The sequence below is a fragment of the Lissotriton vulgaris genome, chromosome 12 (genome assembly GCF_964263255.1).
Source record: "Lissotriton vulgaris chromosome 12, aLisVul1.2, whole genome shotgun sequence".
Taxonomy (NCBI): domain Eukaryota; kingdom Metazoa; phylum Chordata; class Amphibia; order Caudata; family Salamandridae; genus Lissotriton; species Lissotriton vulgaris.
In genome coordinates this window covers 559043801-559070838 of record NC_141700.1, presented here as the reverse complement: position 1 = coordinate 559070838, position 27038 = coordinate 559043801, and the positions used below count along the sequence as shown (strand labels likewise).

At 42.7% G+C, this 27038-nt stretch overlaps 1 protein-coding gene across 2 annotated transcripts in view; it reads right to left on the bottom strand.

Annotated features, from left to right (window-relative positions):
• Window positions 1-27038, bottom strand: part of OTUD7B (OTU deubiquitinase 7B) — a 479130-nt gene that overhangs the window by 203730 nt on the left and 248362 nt on the right. For both annotated transcript variants that reach the window (XM_086945375.1, XM_086945374.1), the window contains one exon: window positions 4398-4499. In XM_086945375.1, coding sequence (XP_086801501.1) covers window positions 4398-4499 — 102 coding nt within the window. The remainder of the gene's footprint in view (window positions 1-4397; window positions 4500-27038) is intronic.

Here is a 27038-nt window from a genome sequence, read left to right as displayed (position 1 = left end):
CGGTTTTCTGTGTCGTCTTTCTGGCAGTGTAATTGCGGAGACCGGTAGGTAGGTGGGTGGGTGAGTGGGTAGGTAGGTGGGTGGGTAGGTACGTGGGTGGGTGAGTGGGTAGGTAGGTGGGTGGGTAGGTATGTGGGTGGGTGGGTAGGTAGGTAGGTGGGTAGGTAGGTGGGTAGGTAGGTGGGACGGTAGGTAGGTGAGTAGGTAGGTAGGTAGGTGGGTGGGTGGGTGGGTGGGGTGTTTGTGTGTGTGTGTGCGCGCACACACACACCTTTAGTTAAGAAGCTAACTAGGACACAGGAAAGATGTATGTTCCTAGGTAAAGGGAGCAGTTGGTTAACCATAATTATTTGGGAAAAGCATTATCAACAAGGATATTTTAAGTGATTACAGCACTGTATACTTTCTGGACCCGAGTAAAGTACGAGATTCACATATTCGGGCTGGGACTGAAGAGTATCTACCATCATAGTTAAATAAATCGAAACATGTGAGATGGATAAGAGAATGGCACATATAGTGTTGAGCATCAAGAATGTGCATGGTTAACAAATGTATTCCTCAGGATGAAGTACAATCACCATAAAGCCCAGTGAATCATACACAGGATCTTGAGAAGTTTCTTTTCTTAGGTAGATAGTCCATGAAAGCTGCATTGGGAAGGTGATGGATAATGAGAGATCCAAGGCATCCAGCAGCCATGCTTACATGTTCTGAGTCTCTGCAAATGGGGAAGGGGAAGGCCCTTTTAAGCAATGCACCCTGAGCTTTATATGAGGGCACCAGGGATGTCACTGCACTGATCTTCTACGGAAAGGCCTGATACAGAAATAATGCCTTGAGCAAACTCCCTTGTGGTCATAGGTGCAACCTGAAACTCGTGATGAATTATTTTTCCCTATCAGTATTCCCATTTTTCACACACTGATACAGTAACTGATCATCCCACAGAAGGCCAGCAATAAGGCAGTGATCCAACGCTTAACTTTGCCACCGGTTGAACTACACCGGTTTGGTTTAGCTTCAAAATTCTAATTCACATCAACTTGACAAATGTGTCAGACAGATGGAAATGTGAATTAGGCTGACCTACAATCCAGAAATATTCACCAAACATCGAGTGTCAGCCACCTAAGTGTATACCTATAAGCCAAATGCCCAGATTATTTTAATACAAAGTCATGGGATAGATTATAAATAGATGGAGTAAATGCTGACTTCGAGAAGGTATGAAGGCAGTTGACAAGGCTTATGTCAAAAAACGCACTACAACAACTTAACGCTTTTTCTCTAATTGGAGATATGTGGGCAAAAAGGGTGATGTGGTTTAACATATTAAAGGTTGCAAAGTGGTCCAACAAAACTGAGACTGCTTAATTAACCGTCCCCCCAAGGCAGACGTTCTTTCTAAAATGATATTATAGGACACAAATGATGACAATCTGGCGAGAGTGCATGGAAGAGATTCTTCTTCTTCATATATACCAGTATTGGGACCAAGAACATCTTTCAAGGTTTTAGTCCGGTGGAGTAGATTTGAAATAAATGTATCTCTAACTGGTTTTGAAGTTTCCGGAGATTTATTTTACCAGTTTGAGAACTATAATTTTCTTCGTGCCATGTCATTCCTCACCAGCTGGTAACGAGGTGTTAATGCACAGTATTGGTTTAATACATTTGGGCGATATGCCACATTTTAAGGACTACAGATGGACAAGTGTTTAAGGAACCAGTTGAGCTTTTAATGGAGATTGCCATTTCTAATAGTTTTTTAAACAAAATATAGGCAATAGAGTCACAGATTGGGCATGCTTGGAGGTATTTTCCAAGCTTTTCTCCTCTCTCAAGTCCCAAACCACAATAGACCCTTGGATACGAACGTTCAAGATTAGCACAGATGGTGAATGCTCACAGTATACAAACGTCAAAAAAGAATAACAACAGTTTGTAAGTTTATCCCACTGTTGTAGTGCAGTGATCATTTAGCCTTCAAAACACAGTTTTAGTAATTTGACTTCTGTTAACTCTGAAGTAAATGAAGGCAGTTTATGAGGCTGCTCAAGAAGCAGCCAGGTACGCTGGTGCTCTCTTTTTAATGTTGCTGTTAGCCAGGGAGCATATGAAGAATTGTGTTATTAACATAAGATATCAGCCTCAGTAGAGTGCACAGGGACAACAATGTCCTGGATACTGAATGTATTCGCAAGGGCATACAAAGCATTTGTGACCAAGAATTAAACAAATGGTAGCTGTAGAGATGAAAAGTAGAATCAAATTTAATTGCAAAGTGATCAATTCCAAAAATAGGTCAGGGCATTCTTAGGAACTCTAATGAATGTAACGTTAACTAAATAGGGCAAGGGCAATGCAACAATAAGAAGAGTCCAATGCTTCCATGTCATGGGTCGTTAAGTGCGTTCCTAGTTTTTCAAGTAATTTAATTTGCATATTATTAATTGGCTGTGTTGAAAATCTAAATCTAAAATAATCTGCTATCGATCAATACAAGGAGAACCATTACTCGGGGGACAGAAAAGCACACAATTAGGAACACATGAGCACCGGTAAATGAGAAAGACTGAGTCATTGTTCAAATGTGGCAGGGGTGTTTTTGCATGAAGAGCACACACCTTTATAAAGTGGTATAAGCCCTGGTTTTATCTGTAAGGGTGATCATACATAAAGGCTGCACCGTCTTGGGGAGGGGGCTCTGTAACAGACATGTTTAATCAAATCGGCACCTCAAACATTTTGAGGTCTTCTGACTGGAGACCATCAACATCTGTGTGATATTTAACTGAAGATGTGGCACTGCTTAAAAACACTTCCTTTATGTTGGACAGGCACCACAAGACTGAAAAGGGAGAGGGGACCAAAGTGATGTAGACCTGAGCTTTGCACAATTTGTCAAGCAGGAAGATGCCCTAGGCGTCAGAAGAATGGATCTCAGGAAGAGAAAAGTAAGAAATGCAGTTTCTTTGCTAAGTAGCCACTCACATTTCTGTGATAGGCAGCATAAGTTACTTCCTGCCTTATTCTAGCAAACTTGGAAAGAAATGCCTCTGGCACGCATACGAGCAGCAACTCTGAGGCGAGACACAGGATGCTGCCACTACTAAATATGCACTGCAACAAGGACAAAGAGGTAGTTCTGTGACGCGGACAGGATGGGGTTCAAAGTAGCATGGGGCCAGATACAGGAAGTGAATTAAATCTCTCTTTAAAAAATGATAAAAAGTAAAACAAAGTAAATACATTTTAGAAAGCCCCCAGGCTCAGTGTTGTCAGTGCTACAGCTACAGGTCAGTTGCTGAACCCCCTCCCACCAGTTAAACTTAGAACAATCAATAACTCCAGTGAGAAGCAGACCCGAGATATCTATGGGTACTCTGGTAATAGTGAATGAAGAGAGCATTGCGCAAAGTCCTTCCTTGGAGGAAGTCTGATATCTGGAAAGAATTTGACTGAAGACTTGGAATACGACCTTCAGCACATGGTTCTTACAATATTGTTCTGGAGTAAACCATCTGTTTTCAGTGGCACTGATGCTGGTGGTGAGCTAACGTGTGGCAAAATCAGTTGTTTTTTGGTAAGGGCCTTTGTGGTATCAAACGTGCCATTCATGAGGGTTCCAACACCAAAAATGGTCACCACTTAATGAGAAGAGAGTGGAAAAATAACTGGTATCACAGACACCTTGGTGTCTTGAATGTCCATAACCCTTGCCCATCTTTTCGCTATCCTTAGAGTTCAACTGTTTCATGTATAAAGAAAACCTCTACTTCTAGGTGTGGCTTAAAAATATAGCTGAAAGAAAAACCACAGAAAAACCCAAAGAGAAAAAGAGCAGTTCTAAAAACATAAAGCAAATAGGTAAACTTTTAGAGTACAGAATGCCTCCCGAGCAGTAGGATCTTAAGAGGCACTACTAGTACTGCATTCCATGAACAAGAAAAACAGGAAATGTGGTACGTTCACTTTAAATCTAAATGCCAAGTTCAAAATGAAAAAAGCTTTCAGGATCCCATGAACTCCAAAACAACCAGTTATGAATAATGATGAAATAACCCACAATGGAGAAAAAGTATATACATTATCTTTCTTGGTATATTCTTTTTCACACACACTTTGCCCTATAATTGACACTGGCGGGGACAAGAAATTACAGCTTGGTCACTAAATTGTCAAAAATGTAATTCACAATGATTTCGTAGAGGGGTGATATGATGACTTGACAGGCAGTACTTCAAATGTTAAAGATTCTTCTTTTGAGGACAAAGCAAAGACCTCATGGCGAAATCAAATGTAAGCGAAGAATACACCATCTGTTGAACACACACTTTAACATACAAAGGATAACTTTTAGGCAATTCTACTGAATCATCATATGTCCTTACCAAGAGAGGCGGCATGTAGCAAGCAATTTCCATCTCCGGTTGTTGCCAATGGAAGAAGTCTTTGGCAGGTTGGGTCAACCTGGGCCCACCAGTTCAAACGACCTGTTTGAATATGTGAATAACAGAATATTGGGTATGTTAATTTCAAGTGTTAATAAATGAGAAGATCTGGGCAAAACACAGTTGTCCAATAGACCAAATTCTAATGAGGCACAGCAAAATAGCTGCATACCAAATACACATTGAGTAAACAGTTTTAAGTACATCATATCTTGCTGCTTGTCACCATAGAAGCTTTTGAATGCTCCACAAATAGCCAATTTATGAATAACAGAAAAGCATACAATTGAAAAACAATAGACACATTAGTCGTCAATAAATAGAGCACTTATAATTTTGGTTATGCTGATTCTCGGGCTAAGGATCAATTTGGAATAATATAACCTGTATAGAGGGAGTAGGTGCAAGCACACCTGTGTGGTTGGGCGTGAGGTCTTCAATAGATTAAAGGATGCTATTGGTAAACGGCGAGATATACTTTGAAAAAACTCATCATTGGGTCCTTTCTAAACTGCAGAAGTGATGTGGCGAGTATGATAAACAGACGGATGTGCCAGAATATGTTTTTCTGATCTTGATTTTGAGTCAGGGTTCCTTATTCAATTTTGGCCAGATGAAGTAGTTTGCTAATCAGCCAGGGAGACTGGTGCACCCGTCATTTTGGATTTACGGGCCATACAAAGGCTGGGGGGTAGCCTAGGAAGACTCAACCCGGTTGTATTTAGTCCCTCCCTTGAAAGGAGAAGTGGGAGAATGAGAATTGCAGTTCATTGTCATAAATTTGAAGTTAAGAAAGCTGGCAAGTAAGATACTACCATTGGTCCTAGGTGAGAAAACAAAGATTTAGACAGTGGTTATAAAGTTCACTTTGGAATCACTAGTTAATATCTGCAAAACAGTAAAAGTAGGTAAAACAAGGTCTGGGATTTCTTGGTGACGTGTTCTCAATAGGAAAGCCCGGTAAGTAGAAAATTCTAATGATTTGGCATACCAGGAGAGTTGGGGTGGGAATTTGTCCAGCTTCTTGTCGGCCAGCCAATCCAGAATCTAAACTCGCCTAGTGGTGTTGGCAGCGAGAGTACACTGCCACTGAGGTCAAAATAATTTAAAGGCAATTTTCTGTCAATGTATACTACTAAAAGGTTCTAAGTTATGAGCCAGTGACATTACAGAGCTATCATAAAAGCGGACAGTCTTTATTGTATCCTCATAACAAACGGTGTGGCAAATAAGGACATGTCAGCTTTTAGCAAAATTAGACAGCTCCTCGGACAAACAATCCAAATGGTATACCATTTATGCACACTAAATAACAATAAGTACTACAGCGACTTGGGGTCTACAGTTTTCCATAAAGCCTAATCCACATTTAGAACCCCAATGAAGGAGTACCTGGAGTAAACAACGAATAGTGCTCCACTGACAACAGACAACACAAGACAGAGACTAGGAAGCAGGCACAATTTCATTAATCTCATTCAGAAGCACATCTGGAATATATAACATAACTAGTTATAGAATAAGACCATAGTTACAAGACGCATATCCAAGAAGAAGGCTCTGAGCACATTTAGATTTGGCCACAAACTATCCATTAAATACCAACCCTACTAAATAGTACGCAGATTATTTGTGAGCATAGTAAATCGTGATCTTTTGACGGTCACTCTCAAAAACGAAACACACAAAAGGTGATGGGAGCCTGCTTGCCATAAGCCTAACTGACAATAGCTTGAGGTAGCAGTCCAAACACATCGCTCTTTTGCTCACTCTGCCACCTCGGTTTGGACACAGCCATATGCAAATCAGGCTTGACACTGCTCCTCATGGGAACAGTCCAGCCTTAACTGTCAAGCCAGGTCCACACTGATACACAAACAACCCGTGAGCGGTTTGACCCTAGTTATGGGCTTGGCAGCTCAGGCTTGATTGTTCCCATGAGGCGCAGGGTCAAGACTGATTTGCATATGGCTGGGTCCAAACTGAAGCTGCATGGTGAGAAAAATAACAATGGATTGGAGTGCTACCATAAGCTATTGCCAGTAGTTAGACTTATTGCAAGCAGCCTCCAATTACCCTTTGTGTCTTTTTAATGTACTGCCCTAAGTGGCATGGGTATGCCCGGTTGTGGGTTCCATGCTCACTGTGTCACTGGAACCAAGCTGTACCCGGCTCACGATCCCATAAATAGGGCAAAACCGCTCCTGGGTTGCTTGGCTTGACAGTTCGGGCTGGACTGTTTCCATGAGGAGCAGGTTCAAGACTGATTTGCATATGTACAGAGCCATCTTAAAAGCATTATAGGCTCCTGAGCAAAGACGTGCACTGGGCCCTGCCTACACAACCACTCACAGGCGGGTAATCAGAAAATGTGATTCTGGTCTGTGCCTAGGTTAGGGGCCTGGGGCCCTTATGCTCGTGGGCAACTGCCCAGCATGCCCATGAGTTAAGACGACACTGCATATGGCTGTGTACAAACTGAGGTGGCATGGTCAGCAAAAGAATGATGTATTGGAGTGCTACCCTGAACTACTGTCAGTGTTAGACTTCTTGCAAGCAGCCTCCAATCACCTTTTGTGTGTTTCACACACAAAAAAGAAGTCATCAATTCATTCTATAACCCTTCGTTAAACTCATACAGGCATTTTCTTAATAGGCTAAAAATAATTTTAAATAATAACTTGCCAACATCTCTTTAGAAATCATAATGAACTAAAATAATTTCAAGCTGGTGTTCCACTGAAAATTAAGAAATCAGTATTGCTAACATCTTTTGCTCATCCACAGTACATTTTGAATATTATCGCTTCTCAGGCTTACAGTCGTAACAATTGGATACCTTTTTGTGTATGCAACAGAAGGATGAAGGGAGAGCTATTATTAGGCTCTGTGTTATTCAATTCTCAGTGTAGCTGTAGGTGTTCTCAGTAGTGTCTAACCGGTCTAAAGCGGACCAATGACGTTTACAAAGTGACACTGTTACAGGCAGCATATGAAGGTCCAATGAAAATATTACCTTCATCGCCCTTTTTAGGTCGAAGCCTGCATTGCAGGGCATGCCCTGCTGCAGGCAAAGAGATATTGTGAGCAGGGGATTTCAGTATGGTGTGAAGCCACGTCCCTTTTTTTCCATTGGCAGGCCTCTGGAAACGGAGGCCTGCCATTGGAAAAAGCTCCTGTTTAGCAGATTTGTCTGCTCTGGATCTCGCCTCTCGAGGACTCCATGACCTGCCTTACGGTAGCACGACAATATTTTTAGAAATATTGCCTTGGCAACCATGAGGCAGGTCAGGGAGTCCTGGAGGGGCGGGATTCAGTATCCTGTTCCCGCCCCCTTTTTTTGTTTTTGTTTCGTTTGTGCCGTCATTCCTGTGAGTTCCTGGGCGGTGGAGGAGGTAGGGGAGAGGTGGTGCTGGTTATGTTTGTTGCAGGATGCCTTTTTCTTTTTAAATGCAGATGATCCTTTCACGGCCGTGCAACTTTACTGCTGCGTGCACAATGCTTGTTTTACTTTAGAGCCTCCGTTATAATATTAGCTAAATTCCGAAGCCTTTAATAACCGTCGATCTGTTGTAGTAAAAACACTTTTAATAAACATAAATGTAGTCTTCGCTACACAGATAATTTTCTGCTAATGTGAATCTGATTTCAAGTGCTCTGAGGCATTTATTTAATCAGCGCTGAATCCTCGAAGGCACGCTCCGCCGTTCAGAAAGGAGTGGTCTGCCTGCTCCTTGACAATGGTTCTGCCATGCCTGCGTGCGCGCACACCGCGGCTCCCCGGCGAGGGGCTCTGAGGCAGCAGACGAGCAAGCCGGGCTCTCCGGGGGAGGGCGGGCTGTCTTCCTCCACGAGCGGGAGTGGGCAGACACTACTCTCCTCGCCGGCCTGGCTTCACCCCTTTTGGAATGATTTTACCTACGAGCGGTGAGGGCAGATTTGGTCTGCCATGTTTATTTACGAAGGGGGATTCTTTGGCGAGGTCATGGGGCACGTTTGGGGGCGAACAGCATTATTGAGAGGCATATGCGCCTCTGTGTGGCGGAGGGCCCGGGAAACGGCCGTGTGTGTGTGCGCTGCAGGTGCACCTTGGGTTATAGTATAGCTTAGAGCTGCACGGATGGCTTTCTGAGCCCCTGATACACATAGTCGTAACTAGAGGGGGTCTGCGCAGCTCGTTTTGATTGATGCGTGTTCAGAAGCATCTTTTATGAAAGGCACCACCTCCCTTTCTCGTGCATCGTAGAATCAAGGGCATGGATGGTAGTCTTTCTTTCATGTGGCTTGTGTATGGCAGACACAGATGCAGTGAATAGCGCCGTGTGCAGCATTCCAGCCTTTGTCTGTCAATGCAAGGAACAAAACAGTAAATGCTTCTGCTCACTGGGATGTGCAGGTTCCTAACATGCTGCTGTTTCATCATCATCATCGTCATTGCACGCTCACAATGGAGATATTTGCACAATTCTGCCATGGTATCTGGGCACTGCGTATGAGGTGAACAGAGTCCAGATTGAACAATATCCACAGTGCCTGGTTGCAACCCTGCACCCCACTGTTTAGTATTAATGCAGAAAGAGCGCATCACTGCAAATGTACATTATGGCAAAGGGTGGGGGCAGTCAGGAGATACTGGGGTTTTTTCTCCAGTGCCCACTGGTGCAGTGATTCATAGCGGTCTGGCCCATGTGTTCCTAATCAAGGTTAGAGACTCCAGAGCATACATCAAAATTTGAATCCAAAATTTAAATGAAGATGCGCTTGCATGCTTTTGTGCTCTGAGAATGCAACCTGCTGCTGACAAACATGCATCAATTTGGACGGTAGTTTGCCATCTCCGATTGTGGACGACCTCTGCTTTTGGTTAAAAAAAAAAACAACACAGTGGTATGAAGGTCATCTCTGCATCCCTTTCATTTATATTGTAGCGTTCAACGGAGGGATCTAATAGGACCCATCACTGCACCAGATTTTGGGTAATACCATTTACCCTGCCCATGCGCAGATTGCCCCTTACTGTTTTCACCTTCTATCCTTTCATGCCGTATCCGGTGGTGGAAACAGAAATTGCTTCGCCTTATAACCTTTCAGGGATATTATGCCATTCCAGTAGTAGACCAGTTGACCTGGTACATTGCACCCATTGGGTATGGTACAAAGTGAGAGAACGAGCTAAAGAAATACTCCCTGCATACTGCTTTTGGGTAGACCTTTTACTTAACCTATATTGGAGCAAAAGGCACAGGCATAGTTACAAAGGCTGGGAATTGACACAATGGGTAGCGTTTTCCCTGTTGTCAGTTTTCTGACAAGGCAGGCAGTACACACCTTAATTTCGTCTGAGATTTCTGCATACATGGTGTAATGCAGTCTACATACCTGTCCAACAGAACTCCTACTTAACCTATATTGGAGCAAAAGGCACAGGCATAGTTACAAAGGCTGGGAATTGACGCAATGGGTAGCGTTTTCCCTGTTGTCAGTTTTCTGACAAGGCAGGCAGTACACACCTTAATTTCGTCTGAGATTTCTGCATACATGGTGTAATGCAGCATATATACCTGTCCAACAAAACTCCAGTTGTTTCCACCAATCTCACAGCTGGTATCTCGCCCAGTTCAACACTTTGAGTACTAGTTTTAACATGTACTAACATGCACCATTGGGCGATTGTTGGGTGTTGTCTGAGAGTGAGTTGTGGATGGGAGGCAGATCTAGGGCATTCACGCACCTATGCTGAATGGCTCTACTGTGATACTCAAACCAGTGAGTTGTTCTTTAACCAAAATTATTTTTAGCTATTGGCTACTGCACTCAGGTACTGTTGGGAGAAGAAGCTAACTTTTAGAGAAGCATAAGTATATTCCCACACCCACCAAACATCTACAGAGTTTCATTGATAGAACCCCAAGGGCAGCACCATGCAAGTTATATCCAAAAGGAAGGACAGTGACAAGCTGAGTGGGAACAGCAGTTTTGTGCATGCATTTACCGTCTCAACCATAGGACCCTATTCTCTAGGCATACACGTTTCGGGCACCCACTCACATTTCACATGTCACACACTCAGATCTGGACGGAGGTATGGACCCATATTCTGGAACTCTGGATTTTCATAGGAAATGGTAGTAGGCTGCCTACTATCAGGAATAAAGGTAAATAGAAATGTGCCAATGTACTTAAGTCATGTTCCAAGAAGCATCTTTCCCCGGCAAACCCGGTCTATAAAAGCATTAGACACTGTCCAGCATGGGAGGAGTGCGTTTAGGTATAACCCTTACCTCTTTTGTCACCTGCCATGAAACAAGCATGGTTCATCTCCTGCAGATACACAGATTGTCAAGTTTACTGATTGAGCACCCCATGTGAAGCCCGGCAAATTGAAACAGGTTTCGTAGGGTCCTGCTATCCCAGCCACAAAGTACTTTTCCTCCATACAAGTACCTAATATGTTTCCCTTTTGTTTTATCCTTCTCCCCCTCACTTAACAGTTGGTGATAATTTTACATGCAAATATTTCCTATTTCCGTAGAACAGGAACCTTTGTTTTCAATGTTTGGGCATCTTTTGCATCCCTGAAAAAGCATTGATGTACCTATCTTACTTCATCCCCTCTGCCCACTGCTGCCACCTCTCATTCTCCCTGATTCTCCTTGATCTTTCTGTAGCTTTTAACGCCATTGACCACCCTAAAATACTTGGCATACTAAAGAACCTTGGTATGATAGGCTCTGCACTCTACTGGTTCTCTTCTTACCCATCTAACCGGTCTTTGTTGGTTTTTTATTGGTTTTAATTGTAGTCGAGAACTGACACTGAATTTGTGGGAGTGTGTTGCTCCCATGTGTAAAGCCATTAATTTGAATGGGGTAACCCAGTGACCCTCAGAACCTGGGTATTTACGTAGTATGCAATTGGTGGTTCTGTCGGATTGTACTCAATTTCTTTGTTCAATAGCTACTTGGCTCAGTATTTTCTCATATGTACTTTTACTTAACAAACATGAAAATACTTTTATGAAAAATGCACACACCAAACGTTTTTTCTGTAAGCAAAGTTGTAATTATTCACGTACTTTGCAAAGCTTTTTTCCTTTTTTCAACATTAAAAAATCGGTTGTCCATACATATTGAAAATATAATGACAGTAAATAAGTGCAGCAGTGAATAAACGTGATCTGTGATTAATGGTGACTGTTATAGTGATACAGTTTCGTGGAAATGCAATTAGAAACAAAGGTCCAAAAATAACTTCAATTTTCTCAATCAGTATAGTTATTCATATTTTTCTGTTTGAGATGCAGTGAGGACCAATTGGTGGATTAGCGTTGACGTTTCGACCCAGCGGTATGGTGCCTGTTTATTAGCAACCGTTTCGGGTCTTCATCAGGACAATAGGGGGGGACAACCTGATGGAAAGGTACTGAGGTGTCTTATTTGTAACCTCCGTGAGATGATTCTCTCCTATATTGAAGCGTGGTATCTTAGTTAAAAGAATTTATCACCGTCCGGTGATGTATTCCGGTTTGAAGTGGAGCCGAAGTTTGAAGTGCCGCAGCCGCGATCACTTAAGGAGCATGACAGCAGACGTCTGTATTTCTCTCCCGTTCACGATTCAATCTCACTATGTATCATGCTTTTTAGGTCTCGCCTGTCAGTGCGCTTGCGAGAATATAGGGGCTTAACCAGAGCTTAACCAAACAGGCGATTTGATGCTGTGCCCTTGAAAAGCAAGCTCAATGCGCAAGCGCATTGACCTTAAAAGCGCGTGCACATCAAAGCCCTCTCCCTGCTCTGCTTTTTCTCCCTCTCCCCATCTCCCACTCAGCACCACCACAGCATCACTCAGCGCAACCACAGCATCACTCAGCGCAACCACAGCATCACTCAGCGCAACCACAGCATCACTCAGCGCAACCACAGCATCACTCAGCGCAACCACAGCATCACTCAGCGCAACCACATTATCACTCAGCTCCACCACATTATCACTCAGCTCCACCACATTATCACTCCGCTCCACCACATTATCACTCCGCTCCACCACATTATCACTCCGCTCCACCACATTATCACTCAGTGCCACCCCAGCATTACTCAGTGCCACCCCAGCATCACTCAGCGCCACCACAGCATCACTCAGCGCCACCACAGCATCACTCAGCGCAACCACAGCATCACTCAGCGCAACCACAGCATCACTCAGCGCAACCATAGCATCACTCAGCGCAACCACAGCATCACTCAGCGCAACCACCGCATCACTCAGCGCAACCACACTCAGAGCAACCACAGCATCACTCAGCACCACCACAGCATCACTCAGCACCACCACAGCATCACTCAGCACCACCACAGCATCACTCAGCACCACCACAGCATCACTCAGCACCACCACAGCATCACTCAGCACCACCACATTATCACTCAGCGCAACCACATTATCACTCAGCTCCACCACATTATCACTCAGCTCCACCACATTATCACTCAGCTCCACCACATTATTACTCAGCACCACCACAGCATCACTCAGCGCCACCACAGCATCACTCAGCGCCACCACAGCATCACTCAGCGCCACCACAGCATCACTCAGCGCCACCACAGCATCACTCAGCGCCACCACAGCATCACTCAACGCCACCACAGCATCACTCAACGCCACCACAGCATCACTCAACGCCACCACAGCATCACTCAGCGCAACCACAGCATCACTCAGCGCAACCACAGCATCACTCAGCGCAACCACAGCATCACTCAGCGCAACCACAGCATCACTCAGCGCAACCACAGCATCACTCAGCGCAACCACAGCATCACTCAGCGCAACCACAGCATCACTCAGCGCAACCACAGCATCACTCAGCGCAACCACAGCATCACTCAGCGCAACCACAGCATCACTCAGCACTACCACAGCATCACTCAGCACCACCACAGCATCACTCAGCACTACCACAGCATCACTCAGCACCACCACAGCATCACTCAGCACCACCACAGCATCACTCAGCACCACCACAGCATCACTCAGCACCACCACAGCATCACTGGTTCAAATATGTTCTTTCAATGTTTCAAGCTTTATTACAAATCACAAAAAGATGTTAATATTTCACTTCTGTTCTTGGATTTTCGTCACAATAAAAAACACTGAACATAATCTTCACAAAAGTTATTTACAAAATTTTAAGCTATTGACATTACAAATTAAATAAATTATTTAAGTATTAATTATTTAAAAAAATTAAAAGCCATTGTTATTTGTAATATCAATACATCTAAGTCACGTAAATACAAAACATGTTGCATTACAAATGCTATAGGTGTCACATTTGCGAAAGTTATAACTATTGGCATTGTAAATGACAAAGCTATTAATTTAGCTATTTTAAAAAACAACACATAAATTAAAAAAAATGTCATTTGTAAGACCAATAGATCAAACTTTCCTAATGCGAGACCTATTGCATTTCCAATGCTTGTTTAAAAATGGGACCAACTGCTGAAGTTAATTTGAACATTCCACTCTGCACTTTGTTATGTCAAAGCCTACCAGACATCGCAGCTGAAAGACATCATTTAGGCCCATCTTTATACTCTATTCAGAACCAATTTTTAAAGCGCCATCCACCCTGCTAAAACCCTAATCAAAAACACCACTTCAAATGCCCATCTAACACATTTCTGAAACGTATCATTGTAGTGTATTCTTTAAAGCCACAACCAGCACCCATCTCCAGACTCTCGTCTAGGCTCCTATGCAAAACCTCTGCAGAAAGCTATATAGTCAAAACTCTACAAATCTCTCACTGCACACCATTTTTTAAGTGAAGTTCAAACATTCTATACAAAAGCTCCCCCACATTCTTTCTGCAAAGCCCCAATCTGACAAAACCTCCAGAGGCCTATAAAGATCCCCTTCAGAGTCTCATCTATATCACCTCTGCAAAGTCCTATCCAGGCTCCCCTACAAGTTTCCATCTTGAAAACCTCTCTGCCCCACTCAGCATAGCCTAATTCAGGTATCCTCTCTAAAACCGGATATAACGTCTGTTAAAACCCGTGTAGGTAACCTTAAAAGCAGATTGTGTACCCTAGTTGAAAACAACATTACCTTTAAAATCCTAATCACTCCCTCTTCTAAAAGGGCAGCTCTAGCCTCTCTTATTGAACACTCAATCCACCATCCCCTTCTGGAAAACCCATCCAGTTCCATTTAGAAAGTTCAATCTATCTCCTATTTTTTTTAAATTCCCATCCAGTCATAAAATCCCAATGTGTATGTCCACTTGCAATCAAACAAGCTCCCTCTTAAAAATGTATATTAAATCCTCTCAATGCAAGCCACAGGTAGTGCCAAATCCCTGTTGTAACAAATTTAAGCCTACTTAAAATCATGCCTCCTCGCTGCACTGAAGCAGTGAAAAAGCACCCAGAGCACTATACACAAACCACAGTATAAAGATTGTAAATAATAAAGGTTGCACAAAGTAACGCCAGGCATGGCTGAAGTTAAAATTCAGAAAGAGTCAAGACAGAGTATTATTTAGTAAAAAAGAGATGTTCCTCCACAGCAAACTGATGAGCGGTGAAAGTGAAAACTGAAGCAAGCCTTTTTTTTCTTAAAGGAAGGATTAACGCTTTTGACAGTTTGCCACAGAGACAAAGGCCTTACTTCTGAAACCAATATTAAACTTAATTATATCATTTTTAATGGCATTAAGTTTGACCATTTGCTATTTGGCACTCTTATAGAGCACACCGAGTCGTTAATATTGCACAGCACATCCATGAGTACATCAAGGAAATGGCACAGACGTACACAATGAACTAACATGAGTGGGAAACTAGCAGTCTTGCAAGACTGACTTCAACTTTGCCCATTTACTTCATTCTCCTTGTACAACTTACACTGATTACAACACATTAGCAGCTACAAACAGGGGAGTGCGGGGGACATGGACTGACACCCCTCCCTTCAAATGACTTGATGGCCTCCTCAGGGGGCATGCTCCACATGTTGAAAACCACCGCTCTATGGAACAACACTCCATGTATGTCCACCCCCCTCTACGAAACTCCACACCTCTCTATGCCATCCTACACTACTCCACTTCACTCCACTCATCCACCCTACTCTACTCTACCTCATTCCACTCTACACCACCCTCCTCTACTCCACACCACTTATAGCACAACACTATACAGCTTATACAGCATTATGCCACTTCACTCTACACCACTTTACTCCATTCTACACCACTTTACTCCACTGTACGCCACTCTATGCCACCCCACTCTAAAGCACTCTATGCCACTCCACTCTGTGGCCCCCCACTCTAAGACACTCTACTCAACGCCCCTCTACTCTGCCCCCCCCCCTGGATGCCACTACACTCAACTGCATGGCACTCCACTTTATGCCACTCCAAACCCCTACACTTCACTCTATACCTCTCTCCTCTACACCACTAACTTTTAGCTAGGCTGAACAGCAGCTACCGTATTGTACAATATAGCCAAGAAACATTGACATAACCAATAGCAGTTGCATAGGTGAGACATATTTGGCTTTTCCAATGCTTGTTTTTCTAAGTAAGGCTAGCCAAGAATGATGGGTGCGTCAGGTGATCACTTTGCAAGAGGACCTGAGCCGTACTTTACTGACGAGGCCAAACTAGGTGGAAACTGGTCTCGGTTGTAATTTTCCTACTTGGAGAGGACTTGGCTTGGCTGGGCTGTTCTTACTGCTGCAGCGGACCGTTCTTACTACAGCAGGACCATGTCTGATTTGCAAAAGGCTGGTCTCTGTCTGAAGCAGCACAGTGGGCAGAAAACGATGATGGGGATCACAACCCAGAGGAATAACCAGTTGATGAGATTAATTCACGCATTTCATCCATTACTTTTTTAGTTTTTCTAAATATTCTGCAAACAGCACTCTGAATTGTTCATTTCAAATTGTGCAAACACAAAGTGAACTGCCTTGCATTTCAGTAGCTCCTTTCGTTCCAGAATGAGGACTGAATATTTGCTGGGACAAAACATTCTAAATTTGTAGCACATTTGTCTTTTTAACTTTCACTGTTAGACCCTATTTTCGGTCTTCAACTATCTTAAACTGGTGCAGTGTCCTACGAACTCAAAACATCTTCAAAAATCTTTTCAAATGTGATGACAATAATTATTAATCTTTGAAATGCCTTGCCATAAAGACATCATCAAGCAATCTGAAGATCAACAGGCTTACATTCAGCATGTGCTGGAGCGAAAGATCATTTCCAGATCAGCCATACACTTTTCTAGGTTTAAGTTTCTTAGCAGTACTATTACACACTCAAATAGATTTATAGCTATACTTATACCAGATGGATGTGCCCGCGTCTAGCTGTCTTAGGAGTGCGCATGATAGAAACACTGCCTAAATGATGGTGTTTCTCATGTTAGAATTGCTTTATTATCCCAGAATATTTTATACTTGCTTATGATTTGCATATAGATTTGTTTACTTGGTATTTAAACGTTGAGGGCAGATTAAGTATTTGACTTAAAGCATGATCTATTAAATATGGGCTACGGCACAAGTTTATGCCATCAGCTGAATATTCAAAATGAATATTCATGAGAAGCACTGTCATACAATGGATCAGAATGGGACTTAATTTACATATTCTTTTCTTACCTTAAAATATGGCATGGAAATTGCCAGTAGGATAGGTTAAGAGTGCGCACAATGACTGGACAAAAACCCTTTTCATCATCATCATAAAACTTTATTTCGGTCGTAAGACCATAAAAGTACAAGTGCAATACGGTTCATACAAACACTAAAAAGACAGACAGGATACATTGCTAGCCAGATAAAAAGTATCAATTGAACCATAATCTAAAATGTATTAAATAAAAAGTTAATACTTTAGTGCACAATGTAAGACCAGAGCAACAAAAGCCTGTGCCTTCTCCAAAATGGGCAACATATTCCAGATATGTTGGCTTGGGTCGAATGATGCACCACACTCCTGGCAGTTTAAATATTAGCGTTAAAAAACAACCTGTTTAAAACAGTTTCTGGAACTTAAAAATTAAAATATGCATAGGTCTTGCTCTTTTAGCAAGTTCCTTCTCATTGCCCACATGTGGCCCAAAAACCTTGCAACTGAGCACGCAATCACCCGCTTAGAGTCCGATCTAAGGATGCGGAGAGCTTCACCACAGATACATGGACCCAATAGTTTGCAAATTGGTTTAAGCCATTTAGCTCTTAGACTAGAGTACATTAGACATGCAAAGAGTACATGGGCAGTTGATTTTGTAACAGAAACGCAGCGGGGCAAAACGGGGAAAATGTAGAAGGCTTTTGCCAAGATCACATGAAATAGTTTAAAGGACGCAAGCCAAACCTGAACTGCATATAAAGTTTCCTGTCCTGGGGTATCGTGATAATATCTAAAAATTGTTCATATGAACTGGTGAGTTCAAAATCCATGAACTCTGTGGTTAAACGTCCTCATGATAGGCTGGTGAGTGAGGCCTGCGTTGCCCAATCCCAGTACTGCTTCTTGACTAAATCTTTGCCCTTCACATCCCAATAGCCCTCAACACCTATTGTGGCTAACAGGAATTTCACATTACAAATCCAGCCCATCTTCCTAAAACGATCAAGTGTGCTAACTTCCAAGAGAACAGTAGCATATGGAAGCAACTCAGGAGTGGACCTTATATGTAGCCAAAATAATAAAAGGTGTAGCTTGGCCTTCTATATTATAGAAAACCTACCCAAGTCCAGCCTTAACGGATAGAATGGCATACTCTGAGGGAACAAAGTCAGCGACCTCAAAAACGTATTCTCTGCAATCAAAAGGGTATCCATCCCTTCGAAGCCCCAGAGTTCAACACCATAAAGAGCTGAACCTGCAACTTTGGAATCATACATCTGAAGTGGGGCTGCCACTAGTTTCCTGAAGTGTCATGTTCTTTTATCAAGGCCACTGCTGTTTGCCTGTGCTTTAGGGTCGGCTTAGCTATGTGTGGCTTCCAACACATATCTTCCGAAAGGGTGGTGCCCAGATATTCAAAGGTACTCACCCTTTCCAAAGGAACCCCTCCGAAGGATAATTTGCCTCTAAAATATTTGCAGGGGTTAAGCAATAGAAGCTTTGTCTTTGCAATGTTACCCTCTAGTCCTCAGGAATTGCAGAATGCTTTAAAGCGATTTAAAAATAACTGGAGTCCCCCTGGTGTTTTAGACACTAACAACATTTCATTTGTAAACAGTAATGCTACCACTTTTAGCCTCCCCAGGGTAGGGGCATTGCTGGAACATCAGAAAGGAACTGGACAACACCATTCACAAAGAGGGAGAAGAGTGCAGGTGACAGTACACAATTCTGGTGTACCCTCCTGTTGACTTTTAATGTGTCAGTTAGTTGGCCTTGGCAACCCCATAGGACCCCAGAAAAGCTAGCCTCATGTAGGTAAATAGTTAGTGATAAAACCGCCAAAGGAAGACCCATATCATTTAAGACTTGCCAGAGCTTTTTTCTTGGGACAAGATACAAGGCGGTCTTTAGATCTATAAAGGCTATAGAAAGGCTCTCCCGACCAATGGCCACAGTCTTCCAAGTCAAAAGAAAAAAGCGAAGCACCTGGTCATTGGTGCTCGTTTTTTGTCTGAAGCCTGCTTGAAAGGGAGTCAACATATTGTGTTAGCTAATCCAGTCCTGTATCTTTGCGAGGAGTGCACAAGCAAACACCTTTTGAACGTAATCTATAAGACTGATGGGTCTATAGTTACAAGGTAAAGATCTATCGCCTTTCTTGTACAAAGGGATCACCTCAGCTCCCTTCCATGAAATAGGTATTTGAGCTCCCTCTGATATCACACTGGATAGGGCCAATATGTAGTTTACCCAGTTCTCACTATTGTGTACAAATACATCACCCGGAATGCAATCAGGTCCAGGGGCTTTAGCCAGGACTTAATATAATTTTTTTTTTTAAATCTTTAGATGCGACAAGGACAAAATCAAGTGGGGTATCTTATAGGGCTGACGCACAAGGCCCTGAGTATAATAGAGCAAAGTAGTCATACCATGCTGTAATGGAAATATTATTAGTCGGATGTGGTGGCCTATTGGTGTCCTCTCTGGTTACTAGAAACCGAAACTTCTGCAAATCTTTCCTAACACAGGCCTCCCAATCAGCCTCCATCTACTGTCATCCCAGTCCCTTTTTGCTCTCACCTAAGCTGACTTGTAGGACCTCTTCACTTCCCCCACTATAGCCAGGTTCTTTGTACTAATTGCCTGAGAAATTGGCGTCTGAAGACTCCACATTCCTGGTTAAACTAAACAAGCTGAGATCTTTGCCTAAGACCAGGAGTGGGGCCAGAAACAAGGGGGCGCGAAGGTTCAACAAAGTAAGTGGCTGTCTTATCAAAGAGGCGAGTGTGGCAGGCTGGGATCTCTTCCAACCCTCCCCGACGGTTAGTTAGGCTTCGAATGTCTGCTGTACTTCTCAATAGGTTTTGCATAATTGATTCGAGATTGCAATCGTCCAAAGCTACCCGGGGCCATTTAAGACTGCAGTTATCGTTTGTTGGGAGTTACTCCCTTGACGATAGAACAGGTTTTAAAGAACTGAATGGACCCCCCCCCACAGGGTGACCCCAGAGTTAGTTGAAGGGGATTATGATCACTCTTGATGGTACAACCCACCACCATATTGATCAATTTGGGCCATAGCCTGAAATCCAAGAGGAAATAATCTATACAGATTGTATTGATAGTCCTGTTGAAAGTGTTTGCACCCATTTTATCCGAGCTAGTGCGACCATTGGCTGCCCTTAGTCCAAACTCCAGGGAGAGGGCATTAAGTTGGAGTGCCACTTGGGACCATTTGTAATAGGGGGTAGGTCAAGGTGGGGGACATGCCACAACTCGTCTGCTTCCCTTGTTCCACAAACGTTCTCCCTCTTCAGAGGTTCAAAAGAAACGTTAAAATCATCAGCTGCAAAGAAAGGTTAACGTGTGGTCCTATCGTCCAAGTGCTCTTCCAACTCATATCGTAGCTGACCTCCTTCCCACACTGGTTCCTCCAGCATAGACATTATAAATGTCAGTGGGTCACCATTCTGACCTTTGAGATGAATAGCTAAAATATCTGGGCTGCTAGACGGGAGCTCTCGGGTTATACAATTGAGTGCAATTCTTACCCAAATTAGCAACCCCCCCGCAGGGCAGCCAGGCGTGCTAGACTGTGCTGGTCAATAAAACGTTACTAAGCGTGGAACGTAAAAAGAAGACGGTGTAGTGTAGTTCCTAGTTTCCCACTAGGCCCTGCGCATTGGAATAACATAAACAGTAGTATCGACGTGGAACTGCTTATATTCCAGGCCTCCACTGACTATGCTAAACTTAATTGGGTTGTGTTACCAACTAGCTCAGAGGTCACTGGAAACTTTCTTCTCTGCATAGGAAGTGATCAGCTTCCTTGGCACAGACAAGAAGGGATTCAGCTTTCCAACAACCGTGCAACATGACAACTTTGCTCCTCAGATCAAGAGTCGATCTCTAGGGTCGTGTGAAACAATAGACATAGATTTCACTCAGTCAGTCTAGTGCAGTTTACTTTCACGGTATGTAGAGAATAGAGAGACGGGCGTGTATCAATAAAGGTTAACATTTATTGAACAGTCTTTCTTCTCATACAAGAGAAATGTATTGCCACAATTGCAATAACTGTTATTATAAAAAGTACGTACAGTAAGATAAGAATAGCAAAATAGAACTGTAAAAGCATTGATATGGTTTCTTAGCCATACAATGGTTTAAAAGTAATAAAACATTTATACAGTCATATATACATTAGGCTAACATACTCAACTGGTGCTTCTAACTAAACCTACCCCAGTGTGCCTGACCTAGGCCTAACACGTGAGAAGGGGAGTAAGTAAGTAGCTTAAGTTAAGTTGGTTTTGCCAAGGTTTGTTTCAAGAATTCTCATCTAAGGGTTTAGTCAACACCATACCTCTGAATAGAATGATGGAGGATTGGTATCTCCTTCAGGGGTCTCTCTCGATATCCCAGTCACCTGCGAGGGTAAACTGGAAGCGCCGGGACTGGATTTCTCTGCACGAGAAAGGCAGCGGCTTCTCTCAGCGCGTCGAGGAAGGAGGGGTGACAGCGTCCGCGGGCAGCTGGGCTGGATGTCTTCGCAGAGGACGGCTGCACGGCTCCTCAAGCGTACTGCACCATAGGTCGCGCTGTAGCGGCGATAATGGTAATCAGTAGCTTCACCACCACAGGATAGCAGGCTGCAGCGACAGAGTGCTAGTTTTTACCAACACGGGGTCATGCAGGCAGCTGGCATCAGCAACATGTTCGCTCCTTGCTTAAGGCAACGTTGGTAATATTTATACCTGACAGGTGCCGGGTTTGACGCAAGTTTGCTGGACATAAGACGTCAATTAAAGATGTCACTAGGAAGTGATAGTTATCAGTTGCTCATTAGAGTTCCATTACTAATCAAAACATAGCAAGCGGGGATTTCCAGGTTTGCTAAGTTTTTATCTTGTTGAAGAACTCGGAGTGTTATCTAGGAATATCAGATAGTGACTGCTGCTCTGTCATTGCACTAATTGGTCGCAAAGGAAGTAGCAGAGAGTCATGCTGGAATGTGGCTCTGTGGCTCTGCTCGTGTGAGGCCAGAGATGACTTTTCAGAAAATCGCACTTGAACGGTTATGCCAATATAGGGAAAAAGGGGCTTTATAGCCGAATAGGGGCATAAGGTCACAGTATCGATCAGGAACCTAGATAAGCACATGACACCCACTCCACGAATTCATGTCCATCAAAATTACTAAAACTAAGCAATTAGATGCATGTGTAACATTGTGTAACATAGCCCACCCCAAAATACATAAATGCATTCGAAATAGGCGTACTTGTAATACATGGAATTTAGGTACTGTACGTAGTTTTAAAAGCATAGTAATCATTCAAAAATTATTGCATATGAAATCAATGAACGATTATGCATATAGAATTACACATGAAGTATCTCTGACAGAAGAAATGCGAGATAAATCATCACATAAAAATGCATTGTAATAATATGTGTGCTAGAGGCTGGTGTTATGTTGTTATGTCTCTAGATGTGTTTTTTTGAAATAGAAGTGTGAAGCTTCTGTTCTCTAAGAATAGTTTTTACGTTAAGCAAAGAATTGTTCGTGCCAAAAGGAGAGGGTCAATATTAAAAAATTGTCCAATTCAAAGAAAAATCAGTTTACCAAAGCTCCTGGCAGTTTTATGTTGATCAAAACTGAAGGCCGAATTCAGAGTTCATGGGAACGCCGTGTGTCGGAAAGCTTTTCAAAAGTTATTGTTTCTCTGTGGGTGAGAACATCGTATCAGACAGGCTCGCAAAGAATTGGTCTACAAAATCAGGTGATAGTTCAACCAAATTAGATAGCGCTGTAACTTGGCAGGTGTGAGAATGATTGCTGTCATCGAAGACAGGACCAGCCCTGCTCACAGAACGTTGTACCTGGATGATGTTGCTTTTGTCACTCGCTCCACTGTTACCACTTGGCTGTAGTACAGGAGTCTCCACGAATGCCGTCATCAGGATTGGTAGCCGCTGGGGACAACACAATGCGTGAGCCGTTATTGGACTGAGCAAAGTATCGACGTCCATTGGTACTGCTGATGGAAGTGAAAGACAGATGTCCAACACGCATTCCTCGCTGCAAAGCATACACCGTAGCACAGGTAAAATGCAATTTTGCCATATTGGTCTGAATGAAAGGAACCAGGTCATGTTTAGATCTCTCAGCCTGGCCAATCCGAGGACGTTAGTTATCCTGTCCCTGTAGCGCATTGCTAGGATTGTTTCTTCCATTCCCATGGGAGCTATGTCTGAGCCGAGGCTTGCCATAACGTAGCAGAAGGGTCAAAAATAGAATCCCTGCGATGAGTCCAAAAAATAGTGGAATACCACCAAAGATGGAGTGCACAAAATTAGGAAAGATTCCCAAAATTGCCTGGAAGGGTGTTAGCAGTCCCGTAAAGACTGTCTTAAATATGCCTGGGATGCTTGTAGCACTAGACATGTTAAGGAGTTGGTCGAGCATTTGTACGAAATGCACGGGGCAATTTGTTGATAAAAGGTCATGGACCTCAGTAGCCGTCCTTGCGACTAGAAGATCATACGTCTCTTTAGATGACGTTATAGGCACTGTTGTCTGTAAAAGCACAGATTTCATTTTGCTTAATGTATCAATTCGTATAGAATAGAGATTCAGACGAGGCCAGAGGGGAGTCACTAAGTCTGGAGGCCCGCTCGGAAACAATGCTTGCATACAACATTTGACCATGGACGTTACTTCTACTAGATAACTTAGTCCGGGCGCGAGGCCACAGCACCTGTGATCCGTTCTAAGAATGTAACTCCCGTTTGCGAGTTGCATAAAGAAGGGCTCTATCTGAGTTGCAGGTGTGACTAGCTGGTGGCATGAAAGGTTGTTTGAATTGCCATCACATGCTCCGTGTAAATTAATACCCTGACACAAAAGTATACCGCTTAGTGAGTGTTTACAATTTTCACCACTAAGAAATAAATTTTTGTCACTGTCACTATAGCAAGAATGAGTGTATGGTAATTTCCATTCGGATTTAACATATCCCTTACCCAATTGTTCATACTGGCCAGCAGGTATGTATTCAAGGCACTTTTTAAAGCGGAAAGTTGTTATCGGAATTGTGATAATTCCGTGTATTATCCATTCAATGACAGGGCTCTCTGACATTGTCAATGATAATTTCTCGAGTTTCTCGATGCTCAAGATTGTATAGTCTGCTCCTTTCTGTGCCAAACTGATCTGTTTATCAGTAAGGTTAAAAATGGAAAATAATGACGTTGTGTTTATCAGACGCCAAGGCACATAGCCTGAACGAAGATTTTGCAGCGTCCAGCCTAATTCTATAATAGAGCGTAATTGAGACTGGCCATGTTGTAACATTAGCAAATCTCTGTCTATCACATCAAAGGCAGAGGATACAATATTGTCCAAAGAATATATTCTGGAAGACAGAGTCATTAACCCATTGTCTACCACAGAAAGTGATTTTTCCAAATTAATACGATCAATTTCTCGTATCTTTTCAGCAGTTTCAATTTGCTTTACTTTCCAAGCCTCGTTGTAAGCAGCATAGATGCTGGTCGCTATGAAACGCTTTTGACGCTGTTTGCGTGGTCCAAAAATGAAATCGCGCAAATCAGCACCATCTTTTAATAAAGACAAGTGTTGCTTAATTTCAGCCAGTGTGGATGTAGTTAGCCATTCTAGGCAGAGTTTCCCTACACTGTATGTGGTTATAATTCCTGGATGTTGTCTCTGGGAATATCTTGAGTCTAATCTGGTCATTTTTAAACCCTGTGTTTTGTTCAGGAATCTATCTTGACAATTATTTGTGTCTGTAGGCCAGATTAACCACTTTTTCCAATCAGGATGTGTTCTGTTGAAACGTAAAATGTGTGACACGTCTAACTCATTATCTGCAGTTGCATTCTCAGCTATTGGCTTTGGTATAGACGGTGTTTTAAGGTCTTTGTTCTTAGCTAGGCCAAGACAAATATGTTTGGTGTACAGTTTCATTTAAAAATAACATTTGTTCTGGTATCATGCAGGTTCTAAATAGTGCTTCTATGCCTTGCACCTGCCAATCTTTTGTACCCCAAATTGATTTCGTTTCAATATTATTTTTCCAATAATCAAAACCAAATGTCATCATTTTGTCATAAAATGCTTCTGAATATATCAATTTAGAATTTGTCAGCATTGTTTTCATTCCTGTTTTATCTAACAGTTTATAATAAAACGTTTCTGCATCACTGGTGTTAAACCCTGAAAAATATTTGAATTTCTCAAAAAATGCTTTAGAACTGCTTTTAGGTGGTGTAGAACAATGTTCCCATTGATTATACATAAAAACATTTCTAGGCTGTGCAGATTTATGCAAGTAATGATCCCCATAGTGGGTGTAACAGAATAACTGCTCATAACTAGATGAACCTTGTAAATAATCATGATCTGTGAATCTAGCTGACATTACTAAATCAGACATCATGTCATTAATACTGTTAAAGTCCCAATCATCAGAGAATGTACTTGGTGTCACAAAGTCACTTAAGGAAACCTTTAGTTGATGAGGATACTTCAGGATTTCGACCGGACCATAGATCTCATAGTCTGTTTTCTCCCATACTACCCCACCAGGTATTGGAATTGCTGTGACATTTACTGTTGACAGTTCTCTTTTCTTCACGTGGGATGATCTGTGTGGTTTCAGGACTAGGTTGATGTTCTGACTTGCTGTGTCCATTCAATTGTAATGAACTTCCCTAAAATTAAAACTAAAATTAGGCATAGTAGGAGTATGAATACCCCTGAGATAATCCAATGCTCAATCAACGGTGAATCCAGATATAGTTCTTTGATTTGTTGAAGGAGTCCTGTTGTATTTTCTTTAAAAGACTTTTTTGTTTCTGGCATTACTTCCGGGTCATTTAAATCTTCAGAGAAGTTGTCGAAGTTGATGAAATAACCAGAGGCAGTTCTGTCAATTGATGGGATTGTTCTTTCAATCTGTCTCTCGGTAGCACTTTCTGATGCCACATCATTGTAGACTGGTGTTGTTTCTTGACGAACTGTTTCAATCTGTGTTTCAAGAGGCACGAGTTCCATGGCATTATTGCATAGTCCTTCATTGTGCACTGCAGGCTGATCGAATGTGATTAGTCTTTCAGTTTGAACCTCTTGGATTGTTGCAAGTTTGGGTATTCTGTTGTTTCTTGGGAGTCCACTGGGCCTACTGTTGATTATAGGCCACATGCTTGTGGTTTTACCAGATCGATGGACACGACTCTGTTCTCCTTTTTACCAGCAAGGGGCGGTAGCACAACTGATCTTGTTCCGGTGACTGCTAAGACAGGTACTGCTTTTCTGTAAGAAGGCCCAAATTCCTTCTTAACCGCGATCTTTTCTCTGACTAGATCCCCAATCTTTGGAATCCAGACAGGCCTTGCTGGGGCTGTTGCTTGTGGTGCCTCGTCAGTGGTAGTTGGCTGTTGCTTTAACTTTATGTTGCTTAATGATTTTCTTGTTTCATTCAGTTCCTGTAAAACAGCCAAACGGTCTTTTACTTCAAACTGTTTTGTTTCTTCTTGTACCACTGACATCTGACTATCGAGGTCCTGAACGTTCATTCTTATTCCGAACAATAGTTCGTATGGGCTGAAACCTTTTAGAGAATTTCTTGGCATGTTGTTAAGACTAGTCTGGACACTTATTAAATGTTTGACCCACCCAGCGCCTGAACCTAATACCTTCGCTGTTATAGATTGCTTTATGTCCCGGTTTTTTCTTTCTACCACACTTGTGCGATGGACAAGAATACCGCAACCCAATTCCCATGCTGGCCATGGCCTCCTTATAGGCTCGAGAGCTGAAAGCAGGACCATGGTCAGAATGGAACGTGGTAATTGCGTATGTGCCGATATGGACTCGCAAA